The sequence below is a fragment of the Echiichthys vipera genome, assembly GCF_963691815.1.
Source record: "Echiichthys vipera genome assembly, chromosome: 14".
Lineage (NCBI taxonomy): Eukaryota > Metazoa > Chordata > Actinopteri > Perciformes > Trachinidae > Echiichthys > Echiichthys vipera.
Genome location: NC_139839.1, coordinates 28,202,733 through 28,216,593, shown reverse-complemented (window position 1 = coordinate 28,216,593; position 13,861 = coordinate 28,202,733). Strand labels below are relative to the sequence as shown.

General features: G+C 42.9%; 1 protein-coding gene across 1 annotated transcript in view; it reads left to right on the top strand.

Moving 5' to 3' along the window:
• hyou1 (hypoxia up-regulated 1) overlaps window positions 1-13,861 on the top strand; it is a 29,038-nt gene that overhangs the window by 8,144 nt on the left and 7,033 nt on the right. The window contains exons 9-21 of the mRNA XM_083927549.1: window positions 2,668-2,854; window positions 3,120-3,254; window positions 3,555-3,637; window positions 4,409-4,541; window positions 4,861-5,045; window positions 5,213-5,351; window positions 5,659-5,716; window positions 10,083-10,159; window positions 10,342-10,515; window positions 10,657-10,823; window positions 10,903-10,990; window positions 11,104-11,360; window positions 11,447-11,531. Coding sequence (XP_083783675.1) covers window positions 2,668-2,854; window positions 3,120-3,254; window positions 3,555-3,637; window positions 4,409-4,541; window positions 4,861-5,045; window positions 5,213-5,351; window positions 5,659-5,716; window positions 10,083-10,159; window positions 10,342-10,515; window positions 10,657-10,823; window positions 10,903-10,990; window positions 11,104-11,360; window positions 11,447-11,531 — 1,768 coding nt within the window. The remainder of the gene's footprint in view (window positions 1-2,667; window positions 2,855-3,119; window positions 3,255-3,554; window positions 3,638-4,408; window positions 4,542-4,860; window positions 5,046-5,212; window positions 5,352-5,658; window positions 5,717-10,082; window positions 10,160-10,341; window positions 10,516-10,656; window positions 10,824-10,902; window positions 10,991-11,103; window positions 11,361-11,446; window positions 11,532-13,861) is intronic.

The window sequence follows — 13,861 nt, the reverse complement described above, 5'->3', positions numbered from 1 at the left end:
TCAAATTAACTTTGTCTTCTATAGTAAAACCTTTTTAAAGTGTAATTCCAGCGTAAAATCATCCCATGGTCATTTTACAGACACGAAAGAAACAGTCTCGATGGCTTATTTGATGTATGTAAGCACAGAAAAAGACCATGGGATGATTTTACGCCGGAATTTCCCTTTAAAACAGGGATAAAAGGTGTTCCATATTAAATAGATAAGATATTATGCAATTAAAATCATATTGGTAAGTACTGTAAAAAATATATGTGCTAAAGCAAACCACAGGCACAGACCATTAAATTAGCAAAATAAAATGACAACAATTGCCCAAAACATCATGCATTGTGCAATTGTGCATCTGTTTGTATTACCATACTGTTATACAAACATGCACAATTGTGGAAAATTCAAACCAGTGGGAGTTTAATTCCTGTTTTTGGAGACACTTCCACATTAAAGTCTTAATATTTAGGTCTGAGCTGTTCACACATATCACTTTTTTGCAGCTTTAGTTGATTTTTTTGTACACTGCAAATGTTATCGTGGATTATGGGTAGGAAAATCTGAAAATAAATGTGCAACATATTTTCCGTGGTTAAAAAGTAGTGGAAACCCGAAAAGTGGTTTCAAGATTAGAGGAAGACATACAAATGTGTTTGGCTGATGACACCGCTGTTAGCAGGGCCCTCACCTAAAATCACATAGGACATCAACAGAACTTCATATGCCATGAAATGAAACGGTGATACCTTATCTACCTTATTCACTCAGGGGAAAAGTAATCGCACAACTGTTATGTGATGCACTTAAACACTGTTCCAAGTCACAGAGCGAGAGTCCAGATAGTCTGTGGGTAAAAAGGCTCAAAGAATTGAAGGGAACCCCTGATAAGGTGCATCTGATGACATATGTATTTATTCCCAAATAAAAGACAATGATGGGTATATGTTTTATTTCCATCACCATCTCATTGAGTATTACTGCTCATAAAGTTGTCCTATGTTATCCTGAGCTCGAACAGTGAATATAGTGGTTTCCACTGTACTGTCAGGAATGAAATATGAAAGAAACCTTATGTGCAGCTATCCCCATTTGTCTGATAGTGTGATAAATTATCTCTGTTTGTGAGAAGCTCTGTTTTAATCATTGAGTGGACAGTGTCACATAATCATGTTAGACAAAAAGATTCTACTGATTTAAGACAATGACACTGTGCTCTTTAATTTTCTAAAATCAGTATCATAAAAGATCAGAAAATGGTGAAAGAAAGTTTCAGTTTACCATATAGAAGAGGAAAGAAACTGGAAAATATTAACCTTTTAAAATAAAAATAAAAACCTGGAAAGTTTTGAATGCCTCTGTGCTGATGACAGTTGTGGCTGAAGGCACTATGCTTCAGGTTGTCCCCCTGATATCTCAGAAACTCCTGGAGGAACTTCCATCAAATTTAGCACAAATGTCCAATTGGACTGAAAGATGAACTGATTCAATTTCGGAGGTCAAAGGTCACTCAACTTTTTTTCCCATAACTCAGCAATTCCTACACTAATTCTTACATTTCACACAAATGTCTAACAGGATAAAATGGTGAATTGCTGGTCTAGAGTGTCTTTAATTATTTAGGAAATACTATTTGCTAAGGTAAAACTAGTAATCTGCACCAACCTGTGGTTGAGAGTGGATATATTTATTTTGGTGACACTCAACAAGGACCAGGGGCTGGTGTGGTGATGTAATCCCTTCTGCACACTTACACTTACTTTTAATTAAAGGGGATTGAGAGTGAAAAAATAATTCTCAGGTTTAATGACTGGGTTTTGTGGGAGCATTATTGCGTGATCTTGCCTGGGCCTTAAGCTCTTAATATCCTCAGATACAGATGTGGGTGTTCGTTTAACCTGCAGTGTCTTTCACTATAAAAGAAACAATAAAAAAGTGTAATCCAGTGCATAATCATCCCATGGTCTTTTTCGGCACTTGCATACATCAAATAATTCATGGAGACTGTTTTTTTTTCGTGTAAAAACTATTAACGGAGAAATCCCACAAGGTTGCTAACAGCCAAATGCAGCTAATAGTGATTAGCTCGGGACAGCACGGTAAAGGCATTCACCGTCTTTTTTAACCACTAATACTGCTGAAAATAACAGCAAACCTCTGCAGTAGCATGATAAGAGTCCCTACACCGAAAACAAAGCAGCTACAGCGTAGTTAGTGAAGCCAGAGTTTATTAAAAGAGGGTTTTAAAGACTTACCAACTGGCCCCTGTACCAACTCTTCTCATAGTAAAGTCCATTCAAGTGGATTACCAAGGTCAATCTAAAAGGAAGGAGCCCATTGGTTCTTTGTTTTCTGTGTAGGGACTCTTCTCATGCTGCTGCAGAGGTTTGCTGTATTAGTGGTCAAAATGCCTTCACTGTACTGCCCCGCACTAATCACTGTTAGCTGCATGCGGCTGTTAGCGACTCTACCAGATTTTTCCGCCAATATTTGTTACACAAAAAACCTGTCTCGATGGCTTATTTTATCTATGTAAATGCTGATAAAGACTATGGGATGATTTTGTGCCGGAATTGCACTGCTTTTGATTGTCAGACGATTTTAAACCCCCCCTAACCACATTTAGAAATGGTAATTCTGTCCTCCGACTAAGGTGTGCTTCTCATGTTCTGGCTGTAGGTTTGATCGTGGGTTGGGGGGCTTTGAGATGGACCTGCGACTCCGTGACCACCTGGCCAAACTGTTCAACGAGCAGAAGAAGAGCAAGAAAGATGTGAGGGAGAACCACCGGGCCATGGCCAAGCTCCTCAAAGAGGCTCAGAGACTCAAGACGGTGCTTAGTGCAAACCTGGACTTCATGGCCCAGGTGAGTCTAGGGATGTGAACCTGCAACTCTGTCCATTTTGCTTGTTGTGCTTCTAAAACCGAGGTGAAAATACGTCCGGAGCACCTGGAAAATGACTTGATATTCACGTTTGTCAAAATTGCAGAGTGCTGATTTTGAATCTTAAATTGGTTGTTTAAGGTATTGCTAATGTTGCAGTCTCTTCTGATCAGTGATCCAGACTGTTCAGATAATCTTACCATTTGGATGTAGTACCATTGCAGTGAAAGGAAATGTGTTTTTTCAGGTGGAAGGTTTGATGGATGACATTGACTTCAAAGCGAAGGTGACCAGGATTGAGTTTGAAGAGCTGTGTGCTGATCTCTTTGAAAGAGTGCCCGGCCCGGTGCAGGATGCCCTCAGCAGCGCAGAAATGAAGCTGGTCAGTCCTCATTACATGGCTCTACACATCGTACAGTATCAAGTGTGCTTGGTTGTCCCACTTGACAGCAGGAGATGAAACTTTGTTGATCCCTGTGGGAGGTTTGCCTGTAGGTCCCTGCAGACACAGGACAGGGAAAAGCTAGAACTAGAACTGGAAGATGAACGGAGTCATATTAACAATATAGATTCCTATAAACATATGATATGGTATCATGCTTTATAACTCTTGGACAAACCTTTAACAACAGAAGGTTCCAAAGTCATTTTTGCAAAACAGTCCCTATGATTCTGCCAACAGGAGGAAATTGAGCAGGTGATTTTAGTAGGTGGCTCCACCCGTGTCCCCAAGGTTCAGGAAGTGCTGCTCAAATCGGTGGAGAAGTAAGTGTCATCACTTTCACTTTCAAAAATGAACATAAAGAACTGCATATTCTTCATTAATGTGAACTTTGATTCCACATTTGATCCTCCTACTTTACTTATGACTCTTCATATGCACAAAAACGACACCAAGGAAAAGTCCTTGTACCGAGTTAAAACCTACCAGCGGGGTGTACTACGAAGTGCACTGGACATCCCCAGGGTTTCTTTGGATAACCTGGATCGACAAATACGAAGCTCTCAATCAGAGTTAAACGTACCCACAAAGCTCACTTTAGAGTTAATTTGTCAGGCCAGGGTTTCTGCTATAGTTTCAATGTGCATTCTCATAAAAAGGGCGTGTACAGCGTCATTTGCTCCGATTTTCGGCATCACCAACTTCTTTGTGTAACATTTTCAACATAAGGTCCAACAGGGACGATAAAACAGTGAAGACCCCCTGATGAGAACCTGTGTCTCTCATAAAGGAAGTTTAGGAAGCTGCTCTGAGCTTTAAAGAGCCGATCTAACCTGAAAGTCTAGGTCTCAGCTCTAGGTCTCAGTTGAAAACCTCCTCCAGACCAGGTTTGGTTGAAATCCTGAGTTACGATTGTGATACAGTGATGCTAAAAGAGAGCAACATTTGTGTCACAGCTGACCCAGGCTTTGAGCGCAACATACCTGCTAACCCACTAATCCAGCTTCTTAGTACACCCCACTGGCAAGAAGAGTTCTGCAGGTTTGGTTGGGCAGAGAATAGCTGCAGGTGTAATTGAATACGTTTCCATGCAGAGAGGAGCTGGGAAAGAACATCAACGCAGACGAGGCAGCAGCCATGGGCGCCGTGTACCAGGCTGCTGCCCTCAGCAAGGCCTTTAAGGTCAAACCTTTCCTGGTCCGAGATGCAGCTGTCTTCCCCATTCAGGTCAGTGCAGGTCATTGACTCGTGCTGCTGGAGACGCATTTATATAACATCACCTTCAAAATGTATCTTCGGAAATGTCCAACAGCTTTTGCTGATAGATGAATATAAATCCTTGGTTGGTAAACTGGTAATCCTCTGCATTTTAACAACACTGCTATAGAGGTGATGCGTCTCCACTCCAAAATGCATGTGCAGTTTTTTGTTTTTTTAGTATCACTCATTTGTACAATGGACCAAAGTCCAAATAGGATGCCATGCAGTGTTCACAGTTGTAAAAAGAAATCCTGAATCCAAGGATAACTAAGTACGTGTCCATCAGGTGGAGTTCACCCGTGAGACGGAGGAAGAGGGGATCAAAACCCTGAAACACAACAAACGTATCCTCTTCCAGAGGATGGCGCCCTACCCCCAGCGCAAGGTCATCACATTCAACCGCTACAGCAATGACTTTGCTTTCTATATCAACTACGGCGACCTCAGCTTCCTAAGTCAGGACGACCTCAGGTTGGTTCACTGCTTGCTTTAGCATTTTTTTGTGCATCCTGGAGCTCTGGGAAAAAAGTTCCAATGAATGATCCGTTCCACATTTTGGCTGTAACCCATCACTTTATTCCCTTGTGATTTTAATGTAAGCCCTGTTCTCCTCTCTCCCTGTCCGTTCGGTTTTGCAGCGTGTTTGGTTCTCTGAACCTGACTACAGTCAAACTCTCTGGAGTAGGTAACAGCTTTGAGAAGCACACAGACGCAGAGTCCAAAGGCATCAAAGCCCATTTCAACATGGATGAAAGTGGGGTGCTCCTGCTGGATAGGGTCAGTGACACTTTTCCACCATTTCTGTTTCTTATTAAACATTGACACAATCAAACCAGGCACTGGTCTGTCAGACTCACAAACAAATAATACATGTATGCTGAACAATGAAGCGGTCAGGTTGTGTCAGTATATACACCTCACACACACACCAGAAAATAATGGCTGTAATGGAAGCATCAGCCTGTAGCTCAAATATAAAGGAGGGATACATTTCAAATCAACTAATTTCTGTTTTAGTGATTGATACAAATGAATGTTTTGATTCTGGAAAACAATCTGTTGAATATTTTGTTGTAATTCACAGGTGGAGTCTGTGTTTGAAACTATTGTGGAGGAGAAAGAAGAGGAATCAACATTAACGAGTAGGTTTCTCAAACATATCTGTAACCTGAGCCTTCCAAAATATATCAGTGTGCGAGTTACAGATACTGTATATACCATCGGCTCTCTGACCATTCTTACCAGTATTTTCCTGACCTTGGAATCCTCTTTGCCTCTCTGTGTGGTGTTCTGCTGTCCACGCATGGTGCACAGGTGGGTGCAGAGGCAGCACAACGAGTTGCTGTGATTTGAGAAGTGCTGCATCAGAGCACATTGCCATTACGCACAGCCCTCCTCTGTGTTTACTTTGATCAAATCACCTGTCCTGATTCAGAAAGCATGATTAGTTTAAAACTCTGAATGTGTAAACTTTGAGATGAGGTAAAAAGAGAGGGAGCTTAAACTCTGGGTCAGTTACTGTGGTAACTGACTCTGTGAACCTAACAGCAGTTTCTCTCTGTCTCTTCCCTCTTACAGACAAACTGTTGAGAAAAAATCCAAATAAATGGGAAACATTTCCTCTTCTGTATTTGAACCTGCAGATCAAACACAATGGGCCTCATTTATCAAACTTGCGTGGAAACGGGTGCAGATCTGAGCGCAGAATTGTAGGAAAGGACCCACGTGTGATTTATGAAACATTCGTATCTGACCAATCTCAGCGTACGAATGAGCGGGTCTTGATAAATGCGGTGGCTGAATTCGATCGTCATTACCATGTTACGCCCCTAAATATTCCTGGTTCGGAGGCCTCGCCCACTGAGGTCAAACATGGAGAGAAAGAACGCTGGTTAGAAAAGAAACTTTTCCGACACACAGATCGGCATCCTGACATCCGAGATGGAGCAAAATAAGGACGTGCTTTTTGGCAGTCTTAAGAGTGGAATCTAAGGGGCCCATAAAAACACCGTATGGAAAAAAATAATGGAGGGAGTCAAACCGAAGCAGCGCTCCACTGTGACCCGATTGCGCCTGTGCGCACTGTTGGACAGGTGTGCCGTATTCAGCATCCCTGCCGTGAATTGCACTCCCTCGCATTATAGCTGATATTCAAAAGATCCATTTAATTCATTTTATAATTATGGCTGCAGTATATTTCCACAGAACATAAAAAAGGTGTTGTTTTGTGTTCGCTATTATCCATGTTTGTGATTTTAACTCTTTAAAATAGTTTAAAGACTGTAAGTAACCAATGGTCTGACCGTTGTGGGTTAGCTGTATATAAACTACTCCTATAGGTGGAAACAACAGCCTTCTGATCCAGAATATCACCTATAATGCGAGGGGTGCATTTCACGGCCGGGGTGCTGAATACAGCACAACACTGGCGCTACCGGTGGGTCATTAAGTATTCCGTAAGAGGATACCTTTGTCATCTAGAAGAACCATACCAAGATGTTAATCATCTGATACCTTGTTTGATTTAATGCAATTTATCGAGGGTAGCCACGAACCGAGGAGATGACTTTGGCTCTGCAGTGCGTCTTGCTGCAGCCGCGCGCCAACACATGCATGCATGCATTCATTCATTCATTCAATGTCGGGGTCGCAGGGGGCTGGAGCCGAGCTGTTTTGATATTTAAAAGAATTGCGCGTGTTCCCCCAGGCCACCTGGCCACCACGTTTAAAAGCGACAGCTTGGCATCACAAATCACCTGTACATTTATCGAGTGGTAGTTTTTGCGATTGATGAATGCGTAATCATTCATGGATGGTGCCTTCAGACGCACATGAGTACAATAAATCGCTCCAACCACAATTTTTATATATTTTTTTATTTGTTTTAAGAATCCGTTTTGATCTGTTCTTAATATGTGACTGCTTATGCTTAATGACAGCTGAGGTTTGTTCATTATTTTCAGCCAGATTTTGCTGTGCTGCACCGCAAATACACAGGCTCAAATGTGCGTACATGACCTCAGACCAGACGTGAGATTTGATCGTAGCTCAAGCTCACGTCCAAATTGATAAATGCCGACGTTTGCCAGGAAAACGCACGTTTGTCTGCCGTACGTCCGTTTGATAAATGAGGCCCAATATTTCTGGATCAGACTGTGAGCTCCCAGTCATGTCTTTTGATCTACGTTATATACACTGGAGATCACAACTAGAGAACAAAGTATTAATTCTTGATTCATTCTGAAATCATGTTATTTTTTATTGTTCAGCATTTGATAGAATATCCTCTGTCTACACCACTGCTGTACTAGCAAGGCACTTCAACAAAAACCTTTATTTAGTACAAAAAACAGTGATCTAAATTAGAGAACAGTAACCACTGTGTCAGAAGAGAAGATTTAAACAATGTGTGAAATGAATAGGAAGTGTAGAGGCCACAGCTTTGAATGACTTCAGCACATCTGCACCCACAGGACATCACTAGTTTCTCACACTGCTCTGGTTTGATCTTGGTCCGTTCTGACTCGGGCTCTTCCACAGTTCACTAACTGGAGTGGGTTTCTCCATAGATTCTCGATGGGGTTTAGATCTGGACTCTGCGCTGGACATTTCATTGTTTCAATATTTTTAGCTTCAAGAAATTGCTTCACTTGTTTTACAGTGTGACAGGGCGCATTGTCTTACATGAAAATTGCAGCTGATTGGGAGACAGTTGCAGTGGAGGTATTGCATGTTGCTGAAGGAGGTTCACATAAACATTTGCATTCACCCTGCCATGTAGCTGTACACTAGGCCCAGCTCCTGCTGCAGAAACCAAACCATGACACTTCCTCCTCCAAATGTAACTGACTTCTTTACACACTTTGGGTTCAGTCTCTCCCCAGTCCTACGCCCAACATAATGTTTCCATCAGACCCAAATAAACTGAACCTCCTCTCATCACTGAAATCACTCTGGAACAGTTCTCCTCTGTCCACACAACATGCTCCTCAGCAAAGGCAAGTCTAGCCTTTTTATTCTTTCTGCTGATGAGAGGTTTGGTCACTGCAGAGTTGGCTTTCCGTCTGAAAAGTCTTAAATGACGAGACACTGTGTGCAGAGACAGATCTCTGCCCTGTTCAGCACTGAACTGGAGACCAGCTGCAGTGTTGAACTGATTCCCCACTGAGAGTCTTCTCATAATCCTGTCCTCTCGTGCACTTGTTTTACATGGACGACCGGCCTTTTTGAGGGACTTAAATGAATCTGTGTCCTTGTAAAGTTTCAGTATTCTTGAAATCACAGACTGTGAAAGCCCAACCTCTCTCTGATGGCTGAGAGGGTCATCCCTTAGGCCTTCATCTGGACAACCTGCTGTCTCAGGGTTTCAGTCTCCTTAGAGCAGCTTCCATCTTTCAAAGTAACCAGGAGAGCTGCAGATAAATAGGGTGTGTCCAACAATGAAGTCACCAGGTGCCAGATTAACACCAATAACTGGGAGGGATCTGAAAGTGTTCTCTAATTTTGTTCACTGTGTTTTCACTAAATAAAGGTTTTTGTTGAAGTGCCTTGGTTATTTAAAGAAAAACAGGCTAGTACAGCAGTGGTATAGACACAGTGGATATTCGATCAAATTCTGAACAATAAAAAATAACAATATTTCAGAATAAATCAAGTAATAATAACTTGTTCTCTAATATTCATCTCAAGTGTATTTTAAGCCTTCAACTATATTTTTAAACAAATTAATGGACAACACTGAATAAAATGTTATTGTATTAACTTATTGACACTTCCCCTGCTCTGACTTAAGCTTTTTTCTTTAAAGATACATGTGCACAGTCAGCACACATGCATTCATATCTTTACATCCACTGGATTCAAATGGAGGCTCTGCCTTTTATTTAGCTGTTGCCATGGTGAACGGTAGAATCAGAGCTCCTTTGATGATAGCTTTTTATTTCCAGCTTCAACCTACTCAGAGTTTAATGAAGTTCTGATTGAGCCATTTATCTCTGGATTCGCTAACTCAGGGTTAGGCTCAGAGTGTTCTCAAACAGGGCCCTCGTCTCCTTTCCGAGGTTTAAAAACAATCCATTGTGATGCATCCGTGGTATTCCTCTTTCACTCCTTCTATTATACACAATACAAGATGAGTGCTATTCGTCCAATTAGTGTCCAACTCCGGTCCTGGAGGGCCACTGTCCTGCATTTTTTAGGTTCCTCCCTGCTCTAACACACCGGATTCTAACGATTTTCAAACCCGTGACAAGTTTCAGCTGCTTGATAACGAGCACATCGTTAGAATCAGGTGTGTTAGAGAAGAGAGAAACCTAAAACATGCAGGACAGTGGCTCTCTAGGAGCAGAATTGGGCATCCCTGTATTAGATGATCAGCAGCAACTCTCGCTCTTTAACATGTAATGTAATTGCCTTCTGACTGATTTTATGCAATTCTACAGCTTTTGTTATAGTGTATTGTACTCATTACTACTGACTTTCTAACTGAGCTAACAATTCTCTCTTTAGAACTGGGTAACACAATTTCCACTTTGTTTGGAGGAGGATCATCAGAGCCCGCCCCAAATGTAACTGAACCTATCCAGGTAATTACAGCTCATGGCACAGTGTCCCAGTCAGGTGGTCATGGTCAGCCAGGCCCTAAATTGATAAACGGCTGTGCTTCCATGCCCTAGCTTTTCTGTAGCAGTTTCACAACTAATTGATGGTGCTCAGTTATGCCCGGCCTGAAAGCGTAGCTAACATCGTGTCCTGATATCGTATTCAGGACGAGGAGGAAGTGCCTCCAGAGTCTGGTAAGGATGGCAAGGACGCGGAAGGTAAGGAGGAGGCCCAGAAGGACAAGGCTGCCACAGAGAAGCAGGACGATTCAGAGAAAAGTGCAGGTGAAAGGAATAGTCAGGAGAAGACGGAGGAGACAGGCAGCAAGACTGAAGCCAAGGTAAGATCTGTCACATGTAATCTCTCTGAGAAACACTCTGTAGAGTGCTTCTTAATGTTGCACAGCACAGATAAAAATCTAAATTGAAAAAAGGCAACTACAGACTTGGCGTTGAAAGTACCAATATGTCTGCTGATAAAGGAGGAAACGGTTGGAGAAAAATCTGAAAACGTTGAGGCAGAGAAGGATTCAGAGAAGAAGGTGAAACCTCAGAAAAGGAGCAAGATCTCTGAAGACATCACAGTGGAGCTCGTCATCAACGACATCCTCGACCCTTCTGCAGATGATGTCTCTTCCTCTAAAAAGAGGTTAAGCAACAATTGTTATCCACTCGTGTTTTTTGTTTCTCAGTTTTATATACTGAAACAAGTCTTTGTGTCTTTTCAGGTTGCAGGATCTGACAGACAGAGACCTGGCCAAACAAGAAAGGGAAAAGTCATTGAACAGTCTGGAAGCTTTTATCTTTGAGACACAGGTAAGCAACACAAGCAATACATCCTTTAATGTTAATAAAATATAACCCTCATATGGCACCACATCACCTGTGCCTCCTCCCTAAAAACACACAACACACACTTTTTTCACCAGGACAAGCTGTACCAAGAGGAATACGTGCTGGTGGTGTCAGAGGAGGAGAAGGAGCAGCTCTCGGCCAAGCTGAGCGAGGCCTCGGAGTGGATGGACGAGGACGGCTACGCGGCCACCACCAAGCAGCTCCGAGAGAAACTGTCCCAGTTGAAGAGCCTGTGCAAAGACATGTTTTTTAGGGTGGAGGAGCGACGCAAGTGGCCTGACCGCCTGGTCGCACTGGACAGCATTCTTAACACCTCTAGCTTCTTCTTGAGGTGAGAATTAGAAGGAGGTTGGAGGTGTCAGGTTCTGTGGCGGGTCAGTACTCCTGTATTGACTCATTTTTCTTTCTCTTCCGAAGGAGTGCCAAACTGATTCCAGAGGATGACCAGATCTTCACTGAAGTTGAGCTGAATATGTTGGAAAAAGTAATCAACGAAACAACGGTAGGTGGGGAATGTGTTAATGCTGTCATCACACTGCTGTGGATGACTTTTGCATTATTATTCCTATTCCTTCAACGGGATGATTTGAGTGCTGCTCTACAATAAAGCTGGGCAGTCAAACATAAAGCAGCAGAGGCTCAGAAATCCTGACTTAAAGTGTAATTCGGGCGTAAAATCATCCGATGGTCTTTTCAAGCAATTACACATTAAATAAGCCGTTAACAAAGAAATCCCAGGGAGCCGCTAACAGCCGGACGTGGCTAACACTGATAGCTTGGGGCAGTACAGTGAAGGTATTAAAACGTCTTTTTTAACCACTAAAACTGCTGAAAATAACAGCAAACCTCTGCAGTAGCATGAGAAGAGTCCCTACACCGAAAACAAAGCACCAGCAACGTAGTTGGTGAACCCAGAGTTTGTTAAAAGTGTTTTACCGACTTACCTTCTGGCCCCTGTACCAGCTCCTCTCATAGTAAAATCCATTCAAGTGGATTACCAATCCAATTGATGATTTATTTAGGAATCAGTCGCCTCTTCCGGGTACATGGAGAAAAAGTGTTCAGTTGATGGGAAATAGACTTGTACTTATATAGCCCCTTTCTAGTCTTCTGACTACTCAAGGCACTGTCACACTGCTTGTCCCATTCACCCATTCACACAGATGGCAGTGGACATATACATACCATCTAATCTAATCATTCACACCACATTTACACACCCATGCGCAGCACAAGGAGCAATTTGGGGTTCAGTGTCTTGCCCTAGGACACTTCGACATGTTGACCGGGGGGGCTGGGAACCGCCGATCTCTCAAATGGAGGAAGCCCCACTCCTCCACTGAGTCACAGCCTCCCGTTGATGAGGGATGGGGAATCCTCCATAGGAGTCAAACTGTATGTCGCAGTATTCAATGATTCCAGGCCACAGTCTGTTGCTAGCATAAACATTTTTCTTTTGTGCCCATGGGCTCACAGTACCCACAGGTACACCAAAAAATGCCCCCACACCAAAACTGATGCTATGTCTGATGCTACCTCTACCTGTAGCCCCTTTAACACATGCCCCCACCCCTTCACGTGACATTTCAGTGCTGCGGGGAAATTTGCTGTCTAGGACTTTTCTAAACCTTTTATATCTATTATTAACTTGTATTTCACCAATCTACCGCAAAGTTTACATGTTTTGCTGGAATAAATCATCAGTGGGCTCCTTCCTTTTGGATTGCATTTGTAATCCACTTGAATGGACTTTACTTTGAGAGGAGCTGGTATAGGGGCCAGTAGGTAAGGGTGCACTCACACTGTCCCTCCGTACCGTGCCCCGTGCTTTAGGGTACTTGCCCCCCCCCCCCCCCCCCCCTCCAGGCCCGTTTGTACTCACACTACCTGGGCTTCGGCGAATGCTTCTTGCCTTTCCATAAGTCATCACGCCGTAAGGCGTCATACGCATTGATTGATGTCATCGCGATGCGTCGCTTTGTTTACAAATCTTTCCATAGACCTCAGAGTTTTTTTGCGTGTTGTCCAACTGTTTTTGAATATTTAATCGACCATATCTGCAGTAAACAGTCCACCTCCGCATCACACCAACGTGAACCTTTCGCCGCCATTGTTTTAAATGTCCGTGCATGGTCCGTCCTTCTTTTTGTCTATGTCCGTACAGGCGCACATAAAATGACGTCAGAACCGCCGTAGACCTCGTGCTCCTGCTCGTAAATGTGCAAACATGCTTTACAAAAGCCCACCTCTCCCTAACGGACCGCCTAGACGCGGTACGCTTGCACTCACGCTGGTCAAACAAACTAGACTTTAGCCATGAAATGTGCTTGGGCACGGTACGGATTGGACAGTGTGAGTGCGCCTTAAGTCTTTAAAACACTCTTAATAAACTCTGGGTTCACTAACTACACTGTTGCTGCTTTGTTTTCTGTGTAGGGATTCTACTCATGCTGCTGCAGAGGTTTTCTGTTATTTTGAGCAGTTTTAGTGGGTAAAAAAGACATCTGAATGATTTCACGGCACTGCCCCGAGCTAATCAGTGTTAGCCACGTCCGGCTGTTAGCGACTCTTTTGGATTTCATAATAATGCAGGCTCAATGTGAGATAATCCTCATTACATCACTATGACATCATCAAGGTTATTTTCTCAGACTTAAAGGGGAACATAGGTATTTTCCAGGCTGGACACTGTTGTCCCCTGTTTTAGTGTCTTGGTGACTAATGTGGACAGCCAATCGGTCCAATATTGAGCGAGAGCCTGTAGCTTTGAACCAGGCTGCACTGTAATCATTTGGAGCAATTACAAACTGTCAGTGTAGAGCCACTAAAAGG